Genomic DNA, 18,939 nt, shown 5'->3' on the forward strand with positions numbered 1-18,939 from the left:
ATATGTAACATTCACATTTCCATTGCCCCTAATGCCCCGTACACACGATCCGAAAATCGTACGGAAAATGCCGCTTTCGAACCGATCGTACGATAATCAGATCATTAGTACAGAGCTTTCGAGAGCCGATCAGGACAGTTCATCCGATATTATACGGACATGCACGGAATTTTTATTCGTACGATTTTTGTTTAATCAGTACAGCTGTCGCTCGAAAATGCAATACAAATGCATTACAACACATGACATCACTTCCGATTTTTTATTCTGTCGTACTGGTAATGGCGGCGATCAGCGATGTTTATCGGTACTGCGACATTATGGCGGACACTTTGGACACATTTTTGGGACCATTGCCATTTTTATAGCGATCAGTGCTATAAAAATGCATTGATTACTATAAAAATGCCACTGGCAGTGAAGGGGTTAACACTAGGGGGCGAGGAAGGGGTTAATCATGTTCCCTGGGTGTGTTCTAACTGAAGGACTGACATGGGGAAATGACAAATCGCTGTTCATACATTGTATGAACAGACGATAGGTCATTTCCCCCCCCCCCCCCCCCTGACAGGACCAGGAGCTGTGTGTTTACACACACAGCTCCCAGTTCTTGCTGTAACGAGCGATCGTGGGTGCCCGGCGGTGATCGCGACCACCGGGCACGCGCGCCGGTGTCAGGGGCGAGCGCCCCTATTGGCTGCTCGGCGAGATGACGTATAGCTACATGATTCTCGCCCGGCGGCTGGTCGGCAAGCAGTTAAGATTAACAAACATGTTATACTTACCTGCTCTGTGCAGTGGTTTTGCACAGAGCAGCCAGATCCTTCTCTTCACTGGTCCCTCTTCTGTGCTCCTGGCCCCTCTCTCCTGCCGAATGCCCCCACAGTAAGCAGCTTACTATGAAGGCACCTGAGCTGTGGCTCGGCCCCGTCCCCTCTCTCTCCTCATTGTCTCACTGACTTTGATTGACAGCGGCTAAAGCCAATGGCGCCCGCTGCTGTGTTTTAGCCAATCAGGAGGGAGAGTCCTGCACAGCCAAGGCTCTTGGGCAACAACGCTGGATCGAGATGGGTCTCAGGTAAGTGAGGCTGCTGCACACTGATGTTTTTTTATTTTAATGCATTAGAAGCACTTTAGTTGAACAAGCTGAAGTTAGAAGCTGATTGGCTACCATTCACAGCTGCACCAGATTTTGCACTCTCCAGTTTTAGTAAATCAACCCCTTTGAGTCTTGATTTAATATAGAGCTGATGTACCATCTTTCATCCTTATTGTTGGTTATATTATGAGGTACCTTTTTTCTCAAGAGGCTGACATATTTTTGCAAAGGTCTAAATACAACCACTATCTGCAGATTAATCTAAATCTGCATATGTATGGATACCTTTATCAAACACAACAATTTTTTTCTACTCACCAGGCCTGACCATCAGTTTCTTGGCTTTGCTATTCTTCAACGCTCCATTATGCATTACCGTGCAGACATAGCAATCATCAAATTTAGTCTGCACATTTTTTATGGTGATGCCATTCCTAATATCCTTCTCATAGACAAAACCTTCAGGTAGGCTAGAATCATCACACTTCTTAATACCATAGTCGGTGACATCCGAATCAACCAGGGGACATATACCAGGTACATCCTGGCCTTCTGTTGCATCAACAAAAGGTGGTGCACTGTCGTAGAATGGGTTGTCCGTAACTAAAAAACAAACACAATATATTTCTTATAGTACAATCTATATTCTTTATAGCAGATATCTACTCAGTAGTTTCTTTTTCAATAGGATAGTCCAGGTGATATCCTATGATGTCTTTATTCATCTGTTTATAAAATGACTACAGATGGAACATGTAGGTTGAACATACATACAAGACCCACCATTTGGGCAGTACAGGATATCGGATAGCACATCAGCAAAAGCACATATCTGTGGAAGTTCAGCATGGGTATCAAAAGACTGCATTTGGCCATACACCTGTATAGACATGTCTGTTTAGGGATATCTTAGCTTACGAGCAAAAAATGTAATATCTTGCACCTTACCAGAACTTAGATGCACAGGTTGCATTCGTTTTCATTTTTCAAGAACATTTTTGTCTCAACCAATGTCATCTTCCTTCTGTAAACTACTAATTGCCCCCACCCAGTGTAACTGAGATGAAGAGAAGAATATGTTTGAAGTGCAGCCCAAGGTGACAACCATGGCTCCCTCCATAGATACAGTAGAATGAGTAAGCGTAGCCAACAAAGGTAAAAATGCATTATAAAATCCTGAAAAAAAAGAAAATGAATGCAGCCACCTCACCAAGGACTGTTAATTTCCAATGCATTACATTTTTTGTTTTAGATATGTTTTAGGATTGTTTTTGTATAAAATATATTTTTTTAGTTCAGAGAATGCTGGTTAACTAATGATGGCTATACACTGCTTGCAATTTGTCCAATTCCCATTGGTTCTGCTGAAATTTGATCAGTGAATGGTCCTGTCAGCATCGCCCAATTTGACAAAAATTGATTGTTCAATTGCCTTTTGTCAAAGGAGCCTGTTAGAATTGTCAGCCCAACGGCACCTGCATCCTATTCTGATATACAGCGGTACTGGCTGCCAGAATACAATACCTCGACTGGAGGGATGTGGCAATCCCACTGTTAGAATGGAAGGATAAATCCACCAGATTTCATTTGTTCAGCTTGCAGACTGAATGAAAGAAATCTGTAAGGCCTCGTACACACGACCGAGTTTCTCGGCAAAAACCAGCAAGAAACTTGCTGTTTTTTTTTTTCTTGCCGAGGAAACCGGTCGTGTGTACATTTTTCGAAGAGGAAACTGTCGAGGAACTCGGCGAGCCAAAAAGAGAGCATGTTCTCTTTTTCCTCGACGGTAATGGAGAAAATTGGCTTGTTGAGTTCCTCAACAGCCTAACAAGGAATTCGACGAGCAAAACAATGTGTTTCGCCCGTCGAGTTCCTCGGTCGTGTGTACGAGGCCTCAGTGTATGGCCAGCTTGAAGAGGATCAAACTTTAGAATGAATGAACTTATAGCACATGCGCATATGGACCGCTGGTGTCGTCCATGTATGTAGGACTTGGCAGAGACTGGCGATGCATATGCACACCTAGGCCCCGTACACACGGCCGAGGAACTCGACGTGCCAAACACATCGAGTTCCTCGGCCAGTTCAGTCCTGGAGCCGCCGAGGACCTCGGCGGGCCGAGTTCTCCCATAGAACAACGAGGAAATAGAGAACATGTTCTCTATTTCCTGGCCGAGGTCCTCGTCGGCTTCCTCGGCCGAAAGTGTACACACGGCCGGGTTTCGCGTCAGAATTCAGCCAGAAACTCGGTCGGAAGCTGAATTCTGCCGAGGAAACTGGTCGTGTGTACGGGGCCTCAGGGTGGGATTTCTGCTTGTGTGCACAAATGCCACCAGGATCTGGCAGACTGCCACACTATGTGTAAGTGAAGGGGAGGAATAAAATAAAAGTTTGTTGCAGTGAGTTTAGCTCATCTTTAGCTCTAAGGCTGCATTCACATTGAATTTCAGCTCGTAAAATGCTCGTAAAACGCCCGAAAAAACCCCAACAAGCATAATCATATTCATTTAAATGGCCCCTGTTCAAATCTGAGTGTTTTGTAGCCTGAATCAAAACGCTTGAAGCTCAAAAAAGTTCATGAGCTTCTTTTTGGTCAGATTACAGCCTTTTTCTTCTGCTTTTTACATTGTGACCTTTGGACCTGTGCAAAATTGCAGCAAAAATGTGGCAAAAAACATGGCAAAGGGCACGCTAAAAATCTTGGTAAAAACATGCGACTTTCTGCCTGAAAACAAAACGCTCAGGTGTGAATGCAGCCTTATGCTGCGTACACACCATCACTTTATGTGATGAAAAAAAAAGACATTTTCTGTGAAGTAAAAAATGACGTTTTTGAAACTTCAATTTTCAAAGACGAAGTTGCCTACACACCATCGTTTTTCTCACAATGTTCTAGCAAAGCGAGGTTACGTTCACCACTTTTTCCATTGAAGCTTGCTTCATAAGTAGCTTCTGGGCATGCGCGGGTGAAAAAACGTCGTTTTAAACGACGTTTTTTACTACACACGGTCAATTTCTGTGAAGTAAAAGTTGACTTTTTGAAAAACGACACATAAAATTGAAGCATGCTTCAATTTTTTTTGGTCGTTTTTTAGAAGACATAAAACAACGTTTTCCCCCACACCCGGTCAATTAAAGTGACGTTTTTAAAAACGTCATTTTTTTTCATCACATAAAGTGATGGTGTGTACGCGGCATAAGGCTCTGTTTTCACATCTAGGCATTGCTATTTTACAGGCATTTTTTCGGGTGTTTTTCAGGCAGAGTTTTTTTGCAGAGTTTTTGCAGGGTTTTTGTACAGGTGTTTTGAAGTTCAAAAGGTCACCAATCTAAACGAATTAAAACGCCTGTAATCTGCCAAAAAAGAAACTCATTTATTTTTTTGGGCTACTGGCTTTAAGTGATAGAATGCTCAGATATGAATGAACAGGGGCCATGAAATGAAAGGGATTTGTCTTGTTTTTAGAGGTGAGGCTTAGAGCAGAAAAATGCCCAAAAACACCTAGGTGTGAACGGAGCTTAAAAGTCTATATGGATCTTTGTGCATTAGCAGAGCGAGAGAGGGGTAGTGTCTCCTTACTCTGAGGCCTCGTACACACAACCGAGAAACCCGACGGGCGAAACACATCATTTTGCTCGTCGAGTTCCTTGTGAAGCCGTCGAGAAACTCGACAAGCCAATTTTCTCCATTCCTGTCAAGGAAATAGAGAACATGCTTTCTTTTTGGCTCGTCGAGTTTCTCGACAGTTTCCTCAACGAAAATGTACACACGACCGGTTTCCTCTGCAAAAAAATATCTCACAGCAAGTTTCTTGCTGGTTTTTGCCGAGAAACTCGGTTGTGTGTACGAGGCCTGACTCATTCAAGTGCAGATGATCACATTTCATAAGCTAACGATAAGCTTAGCCAAGTATTGCCACTGAAAGCCGGAAGTCAGCAGCCATGAAAAAAAGAAAATATGTACAAAAACACTATACATTTCTCTACATAATGCCCCACAACATATTGCAAAGGTTTGCCTCAGTCACTGCATCTAATCAAAGTAATTAGCCTTCTAAAGCCATGTTCACACGTACGGGTTTCCCGGCAGACTTTTTACCACCTGGAAACCCTGCTTGGTAACTTTTTCCCCCTACACACGACCGGGTTTCCCGACAGGAAAACTGCCATGAGAGATTTGGACGGGAATCCCGGCCGTGTGTATGCTCCATCACAGTGTTTCCCATAGGAAAAATGCTGGGTTAAAAACCGCCGGGAATCCCGGCGGGAAAAAAGAGAGCTGGTTCTCTTTTTTTTCCCGACAGTTTTCCTGTCGGGAAAACTGCGATGGAGCATACAAACGCACGGGTTTCCCGGCCAAAATCTCTCATGGCAGTTTAGCCTGATGGGAAATCCGGTCGTGTGTACTAGGCTTAGGCCTAATTACATGCCAAGATGTGACATTCTTATTGGTTGCTATTATTTTTTTTGCTTGTTCCGAATATTTTTAAAATCCACAGCCAAGCCGCATAGATCACCATACTTTGACAAAAATTAAGACAAACAACAAAACAGGGGTATGTCTTACACTTTTGTTTGGATTTTGTAAGAATATTATCTATAAAGTCTTAGTTTACAAGCCCTACCTATCCAGTAGTTACAGTACCTACATAAATACAATGAAAAGTAGCTTACCTTTAATGAACAGGTAAAATGAAGAGTAGATTATGTTTGTCTCTTTATCCACACATGTGTACAGTCCAACATGTTTAATTTCCACATTGTTAAGAGTGAGAACCAACTGATTGTCCTTCCCTTGACTACGGCTCACCACTTTCGACCTTTTACTTAATGGTCTTTGGTGATTCCACACCATCTGTGTAGAACCGGTGCAAGTTTCCTTATAAGAGTCTCTCGGTCTCAGCAATATGTTTGTCGCATCACCAGATATAATTGGAAATGAAGCCACTGTAAAGGCAAAAAAGGAAATCAGTACCTTTCTTTTAAGACTGAAACTTAGATACTGGCATATCACCTAACAATCTGTTTATATTAAACCTTAAAACCACTTGTGATTTTCACAATGCACGACCAAGGAACCAAGTCTATAGCTAAAAGGTCACTTCCAAGGCACCATTCATTAAGTTCTGAACAAACATTTTTGTAAGTGTTAAATTTGATTATTCTGTACTTTTTTTCTTCACATCTATGTTCCTTGAAAAGTTTAATTTTTTTCAAAAAGCCGTATGACTTTTTAGGTTACTACGGTTAATTTCTATAGTTGGTCCTACTTTGACAGTTCCCTGAAGGAGAGCAGTGGCTGGAGCAAAACTTGCCTGAAAAAGGCCCAGTTTGCATAATGTTTCCAACTGACTCCTTCATACTTTGTATACATGGTTTTGTATAAAAATCTATTTGATCATCGTTTTGGTCATCAAAGTAAAAAAAAAGACTACATGGCAGATAGGATAACTAGAAAGGCTTGTAAAATCTTAAATCACAATATATGTACTATATTTATGTGTAACCGTTATGTAGACTGGCCTGTTAGTCTGAATAAAAATGCAACAATGTCTGAAAATTAGAGTTTCAGTATCAGGCAGTGGCAACCGTTCCATAAGGGGCGCAACCCCCTAATCTTCATGCACCTGGCCCCTAATATCCATGCAGGGCGCTGGACGCATTGATATCAATGTGGTTGTTTATTTATGCACATGATTAGAGCCGGGCCCACCCATTTGGCTTCAAAATGGGTGGGCTCGGGGCACAGAGCACTGCACCCCAAGCCCACCCAATATTGTGACATTATATAATAATCGCTATTGTCTTCCTGCTTCTCCTCTCGGCCAATCAGGAAGCGGGTCTTAAGACCTGATATAGAGTAGAAGTGACCGTATTGGCGAAGCAGGGGGGAAGCCGCCGAGGAAGAGGAGGGTGGACGCCGCCGAGGAGGAGAAGCAGGGGGGAAGCTGCTGAGGAGAAGCAGGGGGGAAGCTGCCGAGGAGGAGAAGCAGGGTGGAAGCCGCCGAGGAGAAGCAAGGTGGAAGCCGCCGAGGAGGAGAAACAGGGTGGAAGCCGCCGAGGAGAAGCAGGGTGGAAGCCGTCAAGGAGGAGAAGCAGGATGGAAGCTGTCGAGGAGGAGAAACAAGAGGGAAGCCGCTGAGGAGGAGAAGCAGGGTGGAAGCCGCCGAGGAGAAGCAGGGTGGAAGCCCTTGAGGAGGAGAAGCAAGAGGGAAGCTGCCGAGGAGGAGAGGAAGAGTGGAAGCCGCCGAGGAGAAGCAGGGTGGAAGCCGCTGAGGAGAAGAAGCAAGAGGGAAGCCGCCGAGGAGGAGAAGCAAGAGGGAAGCTGCCGAGGAGGAGAAGCAGGGTGGAAGCCGCAGAGGAGGAGAAGCAGGGTGGAAGCCGATGAGGAGAAGCAGGTGGAAGCCGCCAAGGAAGAGAAGAAGGGGGGAAGCCGTCCGCAAGCCGGATTGGGTAAATAGTTCGGGATGATCGACCGAGTTGCAGGGAGGGTTGTTGCAGATAGGGGGAGCGGCTGGGAGATTTGTTTGCCGCCCCCCCCAACAAAAAATAGAGCACCAGCCACACCTGGTATCAGATCTGTGCTTAGCAATGAACTAGAGAATACATTGTGTAAAAATGCCTTCAACTATATATTTTTTCTCTATTACAACTGGTTGATTTTCCAAATTCTCATATACCTCAACAAAGGCCGTACCTAGACAATTTTGAGTATCAGCATTTAAAATGGTTTTCTAAACAATAGAAGAAGAAAAAAACAGCTATAACTTGTTGAATAAATAGTTTGGATCAGTCCAAAATACTTATATATTCATCACACCATTGCATAATGGCATTAACACAATACAAACAAGAAACATGGCTGAACTAGAAGAAAAGGCTGACCATTTATCAAAACAGCTCCATACAATGAACTATCACATAACAATCATATCTCAGTTTACATGACAGTACTATATCTGCACTACTAAACTGCCCTTTGTGCGGTTACTTAAAAAAGGAATTTTCATTCTAAAAAGAATAAATAAAATTAAATTTATTGGAAAAAAGGATCCCATAGTCTGCGGTTGTAAACTTAACATGCAATTCATCTGACTTCCCCATATATTCATAAAATATGATGCACTAAATGATATGAAATAAAGAAGAGGACCGGCCCCGCACTAACATGCGCTCAATTCAGTAGCAATAAACGTATACTTTTAAGTACCCTAAACAGTTGTTCTCTCTAGACGAGAAATGTGAGTCTCATAATCCTAGAAGTAATTCTCTCTTACAATAAACTTCTTCACAAAGGCTGATTCTCCAGTGATTTACGTATAACAAAACAATTGGGCAAATTTCTTTATCCCTATATTACCCTAATTAAAACATAAACAATATTTTTATAGCACTATCAATGTAATAAATCCATATATTGACCTAACTGTTAGGCCTCGTACACACGACCGTTTTCCTCGACAAAATCCATCAAGAAACTTGGTGTTAGAGTTTTTTTGCCGAGGAAACCGGTCGTGTGTATGTTTTTTGTTGACAAAACTGTCGTGGAACTCGACGAGAAAAAAACAAGTTCTCTTTTTCCTCGTCGGGAGTCTCAATTTCCTTGTCGTGTTTCTCGTTGGGCTGGTTTACGACGAGAAACACGTTCGTGTGTATGCTTAGAAACCCGCGCATGCTCAGAATAAAGTATGAGACGGGAGCGCACCTTCGGTAAAAGTAGCGTTCGTAATGGAGATAGGACATTCGTCAAGCTGCAAAAATTATTACATTGTTTAAATGCTGCGCATTTAAATCATCTTTAGAGTGGTATAAAAATGAACAATAATGATCTTATTTTGCTGCTGATATTCACACAGAGTTCTGACTTACTTTTTGTAAAATTTTTCATGATGATCTCATGAATATTTTTGAATAATTTATACAGCCAGATATTTTTTTTTTTTTAATACAGATCTTAATTTTTAATTATTATTTAATTTCTAGTCATCTCCATGATTTATTTTTTAATTTTGTTGTGTCAAGTTACCACCATTGTAACATTATTGTTTGGTCTTATCTGATCTGTCCCTTTATAATTAGACCTTTTGTATTTTTTTAAGGTTAACTTGCCTACTCACAAGCTAAATTTTTGGGTTGATTAAAAACACATAGGCAAGTATGAACTGTAAAACAAAATGACCATTTATTCTGGTAAAGAATAGAAATAAAATAAATAGAAGGCAGCACTGAAGAACAGCAAGTCCTATGAAGAACGACCTGAAAACCAGAAACGAGCGAACAGGAACGCACTGTAAAACAAATACGACCTGACCACATGGCCTGAAAGACAAGATACGAACCCACAAGCACAAACTGAACCGCAGAAAACGATCTGAAAGCACGAAGACTGAAAAGCGCGAATCGTCACTCACCAAACTTTTACCAACACGTGGCAACGCGAGATTAGCAAAAGCAGCCCCAAGGGTGGCGCCAATGGAATATAACTTCCCCTTTATAGTGCCGTCGTACGTGTTGTACGTCACCACGTTTGAGAACGACAAGATTTTGTCTTGACAGTGTGTACGCAAAGAAAGCTTGACAAGAATCTCGACAAGCCTGACAAGAAACTCGTTGAGGAAAACGATGTTTCTTTTACGAAGAGTTTCTCGGTCGTGTGTACGAGGCCTTAGAAAGGAAGACGCTCTTTACTACAGCAAACCCAACTGAAGGACCTGCATGATGAGGGTCTATGTAAAAAGACCGAGAATTTATTTAAGCGGAAAGCTTAATTTGGCTTTTGCTTGTTTGTAATTAGTATGTAAAAACAGGTTCTGATCCAGAATATTTGAATATATACATTCAAATACCCTTAAATTCCAAAGCAAGAGGTATTTCATCCCTATCTGCAAAGGACAAGGAGACAAACTTTATTGTTTGCAAACAATGACTAAGATTAATGTAAAAACACTTCTACCTGTCACTTGCTTGGTTTTTAAGTGTGAATTCTCATTCAGGATTTGTGTTCACAATGGTCTAAAAAACCTGGAAAGACCTGAAAAGCCCAAAACGTTGATCTGGCATTCAGCCCACTCATCAAACATTCAAACAATGGAACAAGGATGGGTAGAAAGCCAGCAAGCGAGAGGGATGTTGCTAAAATTACAACAGGAACTGTATTTGCCTTTTAAATTAATGTATTTTCAGTTCCGGGACGTTCTAATGGCACTAGGCGTCTGAAACACCCATTTATAACTGTAAGCAAACAAATGATATTACAAGTTAAATAAATGAACATTGTACATTTACCTAATTCCTGAATGTAAAAGACACAAATAATATATTTAAAAAAAAAAGTAACTATTAGGGCCTTTCACACCAGCGTTTTCGGATAAAATACAGACATACATGGGATAGTGGTAGTCTCATCAGTGTACGCTATGCTCCGATTATGCGGATCGAATTAACACGGATCGACTTGGGTACAGTCAGCCTGCCCATGGATGGTTCTAATCTCTGAATCGGCCGAGGTTCAAACCATCTATGGCTGGCTTTAGGAAACCATGGAAGGGGAGCAAGTTAGGTAAGTGCAATTTGTAAGTTAAAGTGGCAAACCTCGTTGCTCATAGTTCCTAGCACTTAGTAATTCTATATAAGGGCCCTTTCACATGTACAGATCCCGTGAGGATCCGTACCTTTCTCATCCGCTTGCTCAGCAGGGATCGCTCCATTGATCCCCGCTGAGCCGCTTCCCGTGGCCGAATGTACCCCAGTGTACTGCGCTCGGTATATGTCGGCGGCGGCGTTCAAACACAGCGCGGGAAGCGGGGATTCGACTCAGAGACAGCGCGGGAGAACACCACCGAGGCCGCAGACGGACGCCAGACCGGACAAGGCCGCCGGGCAAGACACCGACGAGGGGCATTCAAACTGTAAGTATTTTTTTTTTCTTTTTCTGAAATTTCCCTTCCAGGGTGCGTGCTATACGCGGGTGCGCACAATACCCCGATAAATACGGTACATTTACAAATACCGTACTGGTGACCCCACAATAGGGATAAAACTTTTTTGCGGAAGGGAGTTTAACAAGACACGTGGCCACTCATTAAAATTAGAAGAAAAGAGGTTTAACCTCAAACAACGTAAGAGCAGCAAGGATGTTGAATTCCCTTCCACAGGCGGTGGTCTCAGCGGGGGCATCGATGGTTTCAAGAAACTATTAGTTAAGCACCTGAACGACCACAGCGGATAGGGATATACAATATAATACTGACATATAATCACACACATAGGTTGGACTTGGTGGACCTGTGTCTTTTTTCAACCTCACCTACTAAGAGCATCGATGGAAGAATTGGGTGATTTCTCTTGTCCAGCCACTGGACTAAATGAGAGAAATCTATGCGTGTATGGCTAGCCTATCTGCATCTTCCATTACAAAGTTTCAAGTCCATAGAAATCTATGAGAAATACTCTGGCAGATGGGGAAATGAAAAGATATGAGTGAGGTTGAAACATAGTGGATGGGCGTTTCTTTGCTTCAGATGGATTTTGCATTCCCATACGAGTCTGTGGGAATGCAAATTAATATTGAACTGATGCCATCAACACAAGCCTAAAGCCTGTCAATACAGGCCCTTACTCTGTCTGCTACCAGGTATAAAGTTTAGGCACCTAGAATTGTCTACAGATATATGCAGCATATATTCTTGCCCCTGATATGCGAATGTGGGGAAGTTCTGAGTTGACAAAGCTTCGACACCACCACAACATATCTTTTGGATAATAGGGCAGCCTTCACATAGTGATGGGGGGGTAATAGTAATGGGGGCAGGAGGCAGTGGACAAGTGGACAAGCTCGGACACTATCCAGAGGTGCCAGAGTTTTGCCTATTCAAAATGGGCTGATATTCTGGCATATCAGAAATAAGAGGAGATCCTGCAGGGTGTACAGGTATCTCTGGATACCTACAGTTTACACCTGCTAGAAGCTTCTTCTTTTTTTAAAGACGGAGTTAAAGCGGAGTTCCACCCTGAAAAAAATCTTTCCACCAAAAATCAAAAAAATAAATTTTTACTTACCCTAAATAGCTGTTGCTATGCGGAAGTCCTGAATCTGCCTCTTCATCTTCCGCGGTGGATTCTCTTCCTCCTCCTACACTCGGTTTCTTCTTGTGAATGGGGCGCGCTGCATTCTGGGAACTGTGTGTATCCCAGAAAGCAGCCGGCCCATTCACAAAGCGCCGCATGCGCAGTAGGAAACGGGCAGTAAAGCCGCACAGGCTTCACTGCCTGTTTCCCTAATGTGGATGGCGGCGCCTGGAGCTGCCAGGATCGAGGCTCGGCCTCGGCGGGGGCCGACATCGCTGGCGACTAGGACAGGTAAGTGTCCTTATTAAAAGTCAGCAGCTACAGTGTTAGCAGCTGCTGACCTATTTTTTTTTTTTTACCGGACCTCCGCTTTAAGCCTAGCACACACATGCATAATGTTTCTATTGAACCAGACATTCAACCCGTGTGTATGGCAGCCGGTCCGACAGAAGTTCGCCCGGCTTCTATCGAAGGCTCATAAGCAAAAAAAGGTTTGCAGACTGAGAGCACTGACCAGAGTGTTGGGGCAATCCCCATGTCAGAACACAACAGCACAGTAGGGGAGAACGATGTACTAACACCGGATTGTTAGTACAGGGGCCCCAGCCGGAGCTGTCATGTTTTTTTTGTTCAACCTGCAGGGTGAACAAGAAAAACTGGTGGTGTGTACTAGGCTTTACTTTATTCAGCAAATAATAACTCCAAGGTTACCATTGTTGAATTAAACGTACAAACTAATTAAACGTACAAACGTTGTACTAAACGTACAAACTAACTGGTAATTATCTTGATAGGAAACAACACTACAGGTATTATTTTTTTCTTTGCCAACTATAAATCATATTGTGGAAACACACAGACAAGAACAAGAAAATGTAAAAAGTGTAAAATTGCAGATTATTGAAAATGTCACACTCACCAGGTGTTCTAAGCCAGCATTACATTTACAGCCTCACATAGAATAACCTCTTGGTATTCACTATTGTGTAATTCTATCCCAAGCGACAAAGCCTCACATCTAAAAATCAGTGTTCTAAGATGGAAAGACCTGCACATGTGCAAAAATACTTTTGTTTAGGAAATTTTTTTTTGTATTTCAAAGTGGGAGGTCAGTTGATCTTGTGTTTTTCTCAGCACTCGACTGTATTTATTTATATACACTAAAACTCAGAAGTGGTATTTTTAGGAAAAGGGCTACAAGGGCTCATGCCCACTACAAATCAAAGAAGTGACTCCAACAGGCTTTTGAGCTTTTTTGAGCTCCCATTTTTTTCTGCCACAAAGTCTAAAAGTTGTATTTCTTTTTTTGATGTCACAATGTACAGTATAAGATTTCCTATCATCTGTGCCCAGTCTTGCCATACAGAGTTAATCCAGCTCTGAGCAATCCTCTTTTATTGTTCAATGAGATAAAACGGACTTACAGAGAAAAACCTTGGTCTGTTCCGCCCCCTTGATGTGAGTGACAGGTTATTTACATATCTTGTGCACTAGCCTGGGGACAGGCATTATTTTTGAATTCCCATCCCCACTAGTTTTCTGAAGTCATGTGGTTATTTTTCTGGATTTTGACTGGATGTTAGTGATCATAGCAGAATTCAGTGTAAGAAATACATAGGAAAAAATACATGTTGACTAGGGGAGTGTAGAGGAGGGCGGGGAGTCTACTGACATCACGACTCCACCCACAGAGCTTCAGACAACAGATCCACCCACAGAATCTGCAGTTTTTCAGTTCTTATAACAGACAGAGACGAGACATTAGACAGGTAAGGATACATGCAGGAGGCATCTATATCCTTATAGATCAGCACTATGGCAGTAGTTTAGAAAGGATGAGAGTGGCTTTACATCCACTTTAAGATGACTAGACATATCCCAATTTCTACTCTCCAATGTAAATGATTTTTATATGATTGCGTTATAGTCTTCTGACAATGTTGTCTCAGTATACGTAGGATACACAACGCCAAACAATCCTATGAAAAGCACACATCAGACATGAGTAAACTGCTGCTAGGGATATGCCATGTTTAATTTGGGAACACGAATCAGTGCTCAAAATTGCACCTTTCCTATGGAACGTTCAATACAATACTGGAACATTAATAATGCCCCAAATAATGTTGACTTCAAGGGTGAACAATTTTTTTTTCAGTCCATGGAAATTTTGAAAGGAAGTTAGTCTGACAAGAGATCAGCAAGAAAGCCCTTTAAATTATATTTGAATTCTAATAAATGAAATCTTAAACCCGAATTATGGGCAAAAAACTTAATTGGGTCATTAGCTAGGTACCTATAAGGCAGGTGTGTCAAACTGGTGTCCCTCCAGCTGTTGCGGAACTACAAGTCCCATCATACCTATGCCTGTGGGAGTCATGCTTTTAACTGTCAGCCTTGCAATGCCTCATGGGACTTGTAGTTCTGCATCAGCTGGAGGGACACCTGTGCTATAAGGTATCTCTAATGATTGCTTCTTTTTTAAACAAATGTTACTTACATGTAACTTCTGATGGTGACCGCTGAAGTTCCGGTGGTGAAACTGACGGTCATCACTGCAGCACATCGATCACATTGGTTCAATCGCTGTGAACTCCTCCAGTCAGAGAAAATAGAAGGCTTTCTGTGATTGGACAAGGGTATATTGTTATATTTATATTACCCTTGTCCAATCACAGAAAGCCTTGTGCTCTCCTAGAGATATAGTCCTGTGGGAGATTTTGTTTATAGATGAGTACAGAGTGATGTTGTCAGACAATAGGAACCACCATGTACCCCCACTTCAGCAAATATGCTTAGCTACCCATGGATAAACCACCCTAAAGAGCATCATAGTTCTACTGTACAGTGAGGTAATTCAAGGAAATGTATTTTGGCAACATTGGGTCAAGTCACTATGTTGTAAGAACATTCCCTTCTCTGGGACAGATGAGTTGTTGATGCTAAATGAGCAGTAAAATGGTAGATTTATTAAAAAATAACATACGCATTTTCTAAATAAAAATACTTTCAGCGAACCTTCAAATGAAAGGGAAAGGTCAACTTGTGTGCATCTTCGGCGATCAAAGCAGAAGTTTGCCGTTCCCCTTTCCCCAGCAGCCTTCGTTAGGACCATTGATACAGCGCAACGCAGCTTGTGCATGCACAGTGGGAAGCCATGTTTACAACCTGCTAGATATCCCGTATTCAGGTGTTTTGGTGCGCTTTCAGAGAGCGCATCAAACCTGCAGGATATAATAGAAGTCTATGATTCAGTGCAACTAACCCGCAGGTGCACTGTGCTACACATGTGGAGCAGTGTGAACACAGCTCAATAACCTTTTTTTAAGTGCTAATATGCACATTAGAAAAGTGCAGAGTTTGTGATGTTTAATACACTGACCTTTTCCTCTTCCAGCTTCTGCTGGAATCGCTCTCCAGGCTGCTTGAAAGGTCCCAGGCAAAGTGTACTTGGTATCACTCTGTCTGGGACAGGAGGCGGCGCTACAGAGGAAGCATCAGCTTATGCAGGACCTGTTCCCTCCGCGGTAGCCTGTTTCCTCCCATGCTGGCGCCATGCACTCATGATGCTCTGGAATGACGGAGCGGCAACACATAGATCGCAATTTGAGCTTGCCAACCTGCCATCTCAGAGCATGGGCAAGTGCTTCCCTGGTTTGATGTCATGGGCCACATCAGAGGGTCCTGGGCTGAGCGCCCCTTGTTTAAGCTGTCGGTAAACTCTTATGCCGCGTACATTTTTTTGGGATATTGGCTCAAACTTGTCTTGCATACACACGGTCCCACAAATGTTGTCAGACATTCCGAACGCCAAGAACGCGGTGACGTACAAGATTTATTTTTATTTTTTTAAATAACAGACATGTTATACTTACCTCCATTGTGCAGTTCGTTTTGCACAAAGTGCCCCCGATCCATGTCTTCTGGGGTCCCTCAGCGGCTGTCCCTGGTCCCCCCCGCAATTATTCACCACAGTCATGCGAGAGCTCGCATGGTGGTCACTAATTGCGGGCGCGCTCCCGTGATACAGCGAGCGGCCATAGCTGCTCAATGGATCACTCGGTCCCGCCCCTCGGCGCGCCGCGTCACTGGATGTGATCGACAGCAGCGCCAGCCAATGGCTGCGCTGCTCTCAATCCATCCGCTCTAGCCAATCAGCGGCCAGGCTGAGCGGCGAAGAGGATATCGGGACCGCGCGGGACTTTCGAGGGGTCAGGTAAGTATAACGGGGGCTCGGGGGGGGGGGGGGTCAAAAAAATGTCAACATTACATTCAGGCGAGTTATGATAATGACATTAAAGCGGTAGTTCACCCTCACCCACATGATTTTACCATCGAGACAGGCATTGTAGCGCGAGCTACAGTATGCCTGTCCCGATTTTTTTAACCCCGGACTCACCTTGTAATCGGACATCGGAGATTTCGGCTCCCGCGGGGAATGGGCGTGCCTATGGAGAGGGAGGATGATTGACGGCCGGCCCTGGCACGTCACTCTCCCTGAAGACAGCCGGAGTAGGTCTCGGCTCTTCACGGCGCCTGCGCACAGGCTATGCGCAGGCGCCGTGAAGAGCCAAGCCTATTTCGGCTATTTCCGGAGAAGCGTGACGCGCCAGAGCCGGCCGTCAATCATCCTCCGTCTCCATAGGCACGCCCATTCCCCGGTATCTTCGATGTACGATTACAAGGTGAGTACGGGGGTAAAAAATTCGGGACAGGCATACTGTAGCTCGCGCTACAATGCCTGATTTTATGGTAAAAGAAAAAAAAAATTTTTTTTTTTCGTTGATAGGGTGAACCCCCGCTTTAAGCTGTTTTTTTTAAATCCTTGCCGTACATACCGTTTTATATATATATATATGTCCATCGCGGCTTCCGGGTATAATCTGCGGGACTGGGTGTTCCTAATTGATTGACATGCTTCCGACCGGCGCATAAAGCGCGTCACGAGTTGCCGAAAGAAGCCGGATTGTGAGTCGGCTCTATACGGCGCCTGCGCACCGACGTTCGGCTTCTTTCGGCAACTCGTGACGCGCTGTATGCGCCGGTCGGAAGCATGTCAATCAATTGGGAACGCCCACTCCCGCAGATTATACCCGAATGCCGCAGTGAACATATATATATAAAACGGTATGTACAGCAAGGATTTAAAAAAAAAAACAGCGTAATGTCATTATCATAACTCACCTCAATGTAATGTTAAAAAAAAATGTTTTGGGTGAACCCCCGCTTTAAGGTGAAAAAACATTTTCCTTTACAACTCCATTAACCTCCCTGGCGGTATGATTCTTTCAGAAAAAACATGCTAAAAGCGGTACCATTATTTGCAAGGAAATTTGGCGTTTTATATTGTAGGTTTGTAACTTTTAGAAATAACTCACTTAAATCTGACCAAACAAGATTCTAATAGGCATCCCGTGTATTACATTTTTTTAAAAACAAAATTATAAATTATAATATAATAAATAATTATAAATAATTATAACAAATAATAATATAATTATAATAAAAATTATTCAATAATGTAATCAAATCAAAATCACTGAAATTTGCTCAGTTGCAGAATTGTCGCTGTCATTACTTTTATTTTTTTATGACGAATTTCCCCACAAATCGCTATCGCACAATTCTGCAAGTGATTATAATTTATTATCGCTGTTTTTTAGCTGATCTAAAACTATTTTTGACATAAAGGGACACTTTTGGTTGCTATGGACAATCTACAGTTTGCAGGGAGAAAAAAAGGTTTTTATTATATAAAATGACATGCAGGACACTGGGCAGACCACTAGGGACAGGGGGGGTGTGTTTTTTTTTACATACAGTACTGTAATCTATAAGATTACAGTATACTGTGTGTATAGTGTTTGTTTACTTTTTTGAATTTGGCGCCGTTCTCCGTCCCCGTGCGTCGTAACGTCGCAGGGAACGGAGATCGGCGTCACACGGAGGCACTATGTGAATCGAGCGAGGTCCCGCTCGCTCACACAGCGCGGTGGCATCGCTGGATCCAGGGACAAGGTAAGTAAAAAGTGCCTGTGGATCTAGCGAGGCAAGCCCGAGACTGACACGGGGTTACCGATAGTAGCAAGAAAATCTAACCCCGTGTCAGTCTCGGGAAGACCGCCAGGGAGGTTAAAGGGAAGTTCAATACCAGTCGTGTTAGTAGAAGTTTGGTGAGAGACGATTCGCACCTTGTGCTTTTCAGTCCATTACAGCGTGACGAATGTGCTATCTCCATTACCAATGCTAGTTTTACCAGACCAAGTGCTTCCATCTCATACTTGATTCAGAGCATGCGTGGAATTCTGTGCGTCGGAATTGTCCACACATGATCGGAATCCACGAGAACAGATTTTGTTGTTGTAAAATTTGAGAACCAGCTCTGAAATTTTTGTTGTCGTAAATTCCGACAGCAAATGTCCGATGGAGCCTACACATGGTCGGAATTTGTTGTTGGAAATTCCGACCATGTATACGCGGCATTAGAAATATGCCCCCTAACTGGAGGCCTAAGGATTAGGAAAACACTCAGACAGTCTTGTAATTGCAATATGTGAATGTAGTGGAATACCACCATATGTCGTTTAACCATCACTTGGGCGTGAAAATCTTCTGGGCAAAGTCCTAGAAGAGAAGACGTTTTTACAACTGTGCAGTCGTTTTCTAACCATCAAATAAAGAACACTGTAATAGAATTTACTTTTTTTCGACCAAGGGTTAACGTGACCACCGACATATCAATATTATGTCCTTAAAGTAAATAGGAGCTCGCC

The 18,939-nt window shown here is 43.0% G+C and overlaps 1 protein-coding gene across 1 annotated transcript in view; it reads right to left on the minus strand.

The window, feature by feature from the left end:
• Positions 1-18,939, minus strand: part of KIT (KIT proto-oncogene, receptor tyrosine kinase) — an 84,409-nt gene that overhangs the window by 43,803 nt on the left and 21,667 nt on the right. Inside the window, exons 2-3 of the mRNA XM_040334844.1 lie at positions 5,774-6,046; positions 1,418-1,702 (exon numbers count right to left, since the gene is read on the minus strand). Coding sequence (XP_040190778.1) covers positions 1,418-1,702; positions 5,774-6,046 — 558 coding nt within the window. The remainder of the gene's footprint in view (positions 1-1,417; positions 1,703-5,773; positions 6,047-18,939) is intronic.

Source organism: Rana temporaria, chromosome 1, assembly GCF_905171775.1.
Source record: "Rana temporaria chromosome 1, aRanTem1.1, whole genome shotgun sequence".
Classification (NCBI taxonomy): Eukaryota; Metazoa; Chordata; class Amphibia; order Anura; family Ranidae; genus Rana; species Rana temporaria.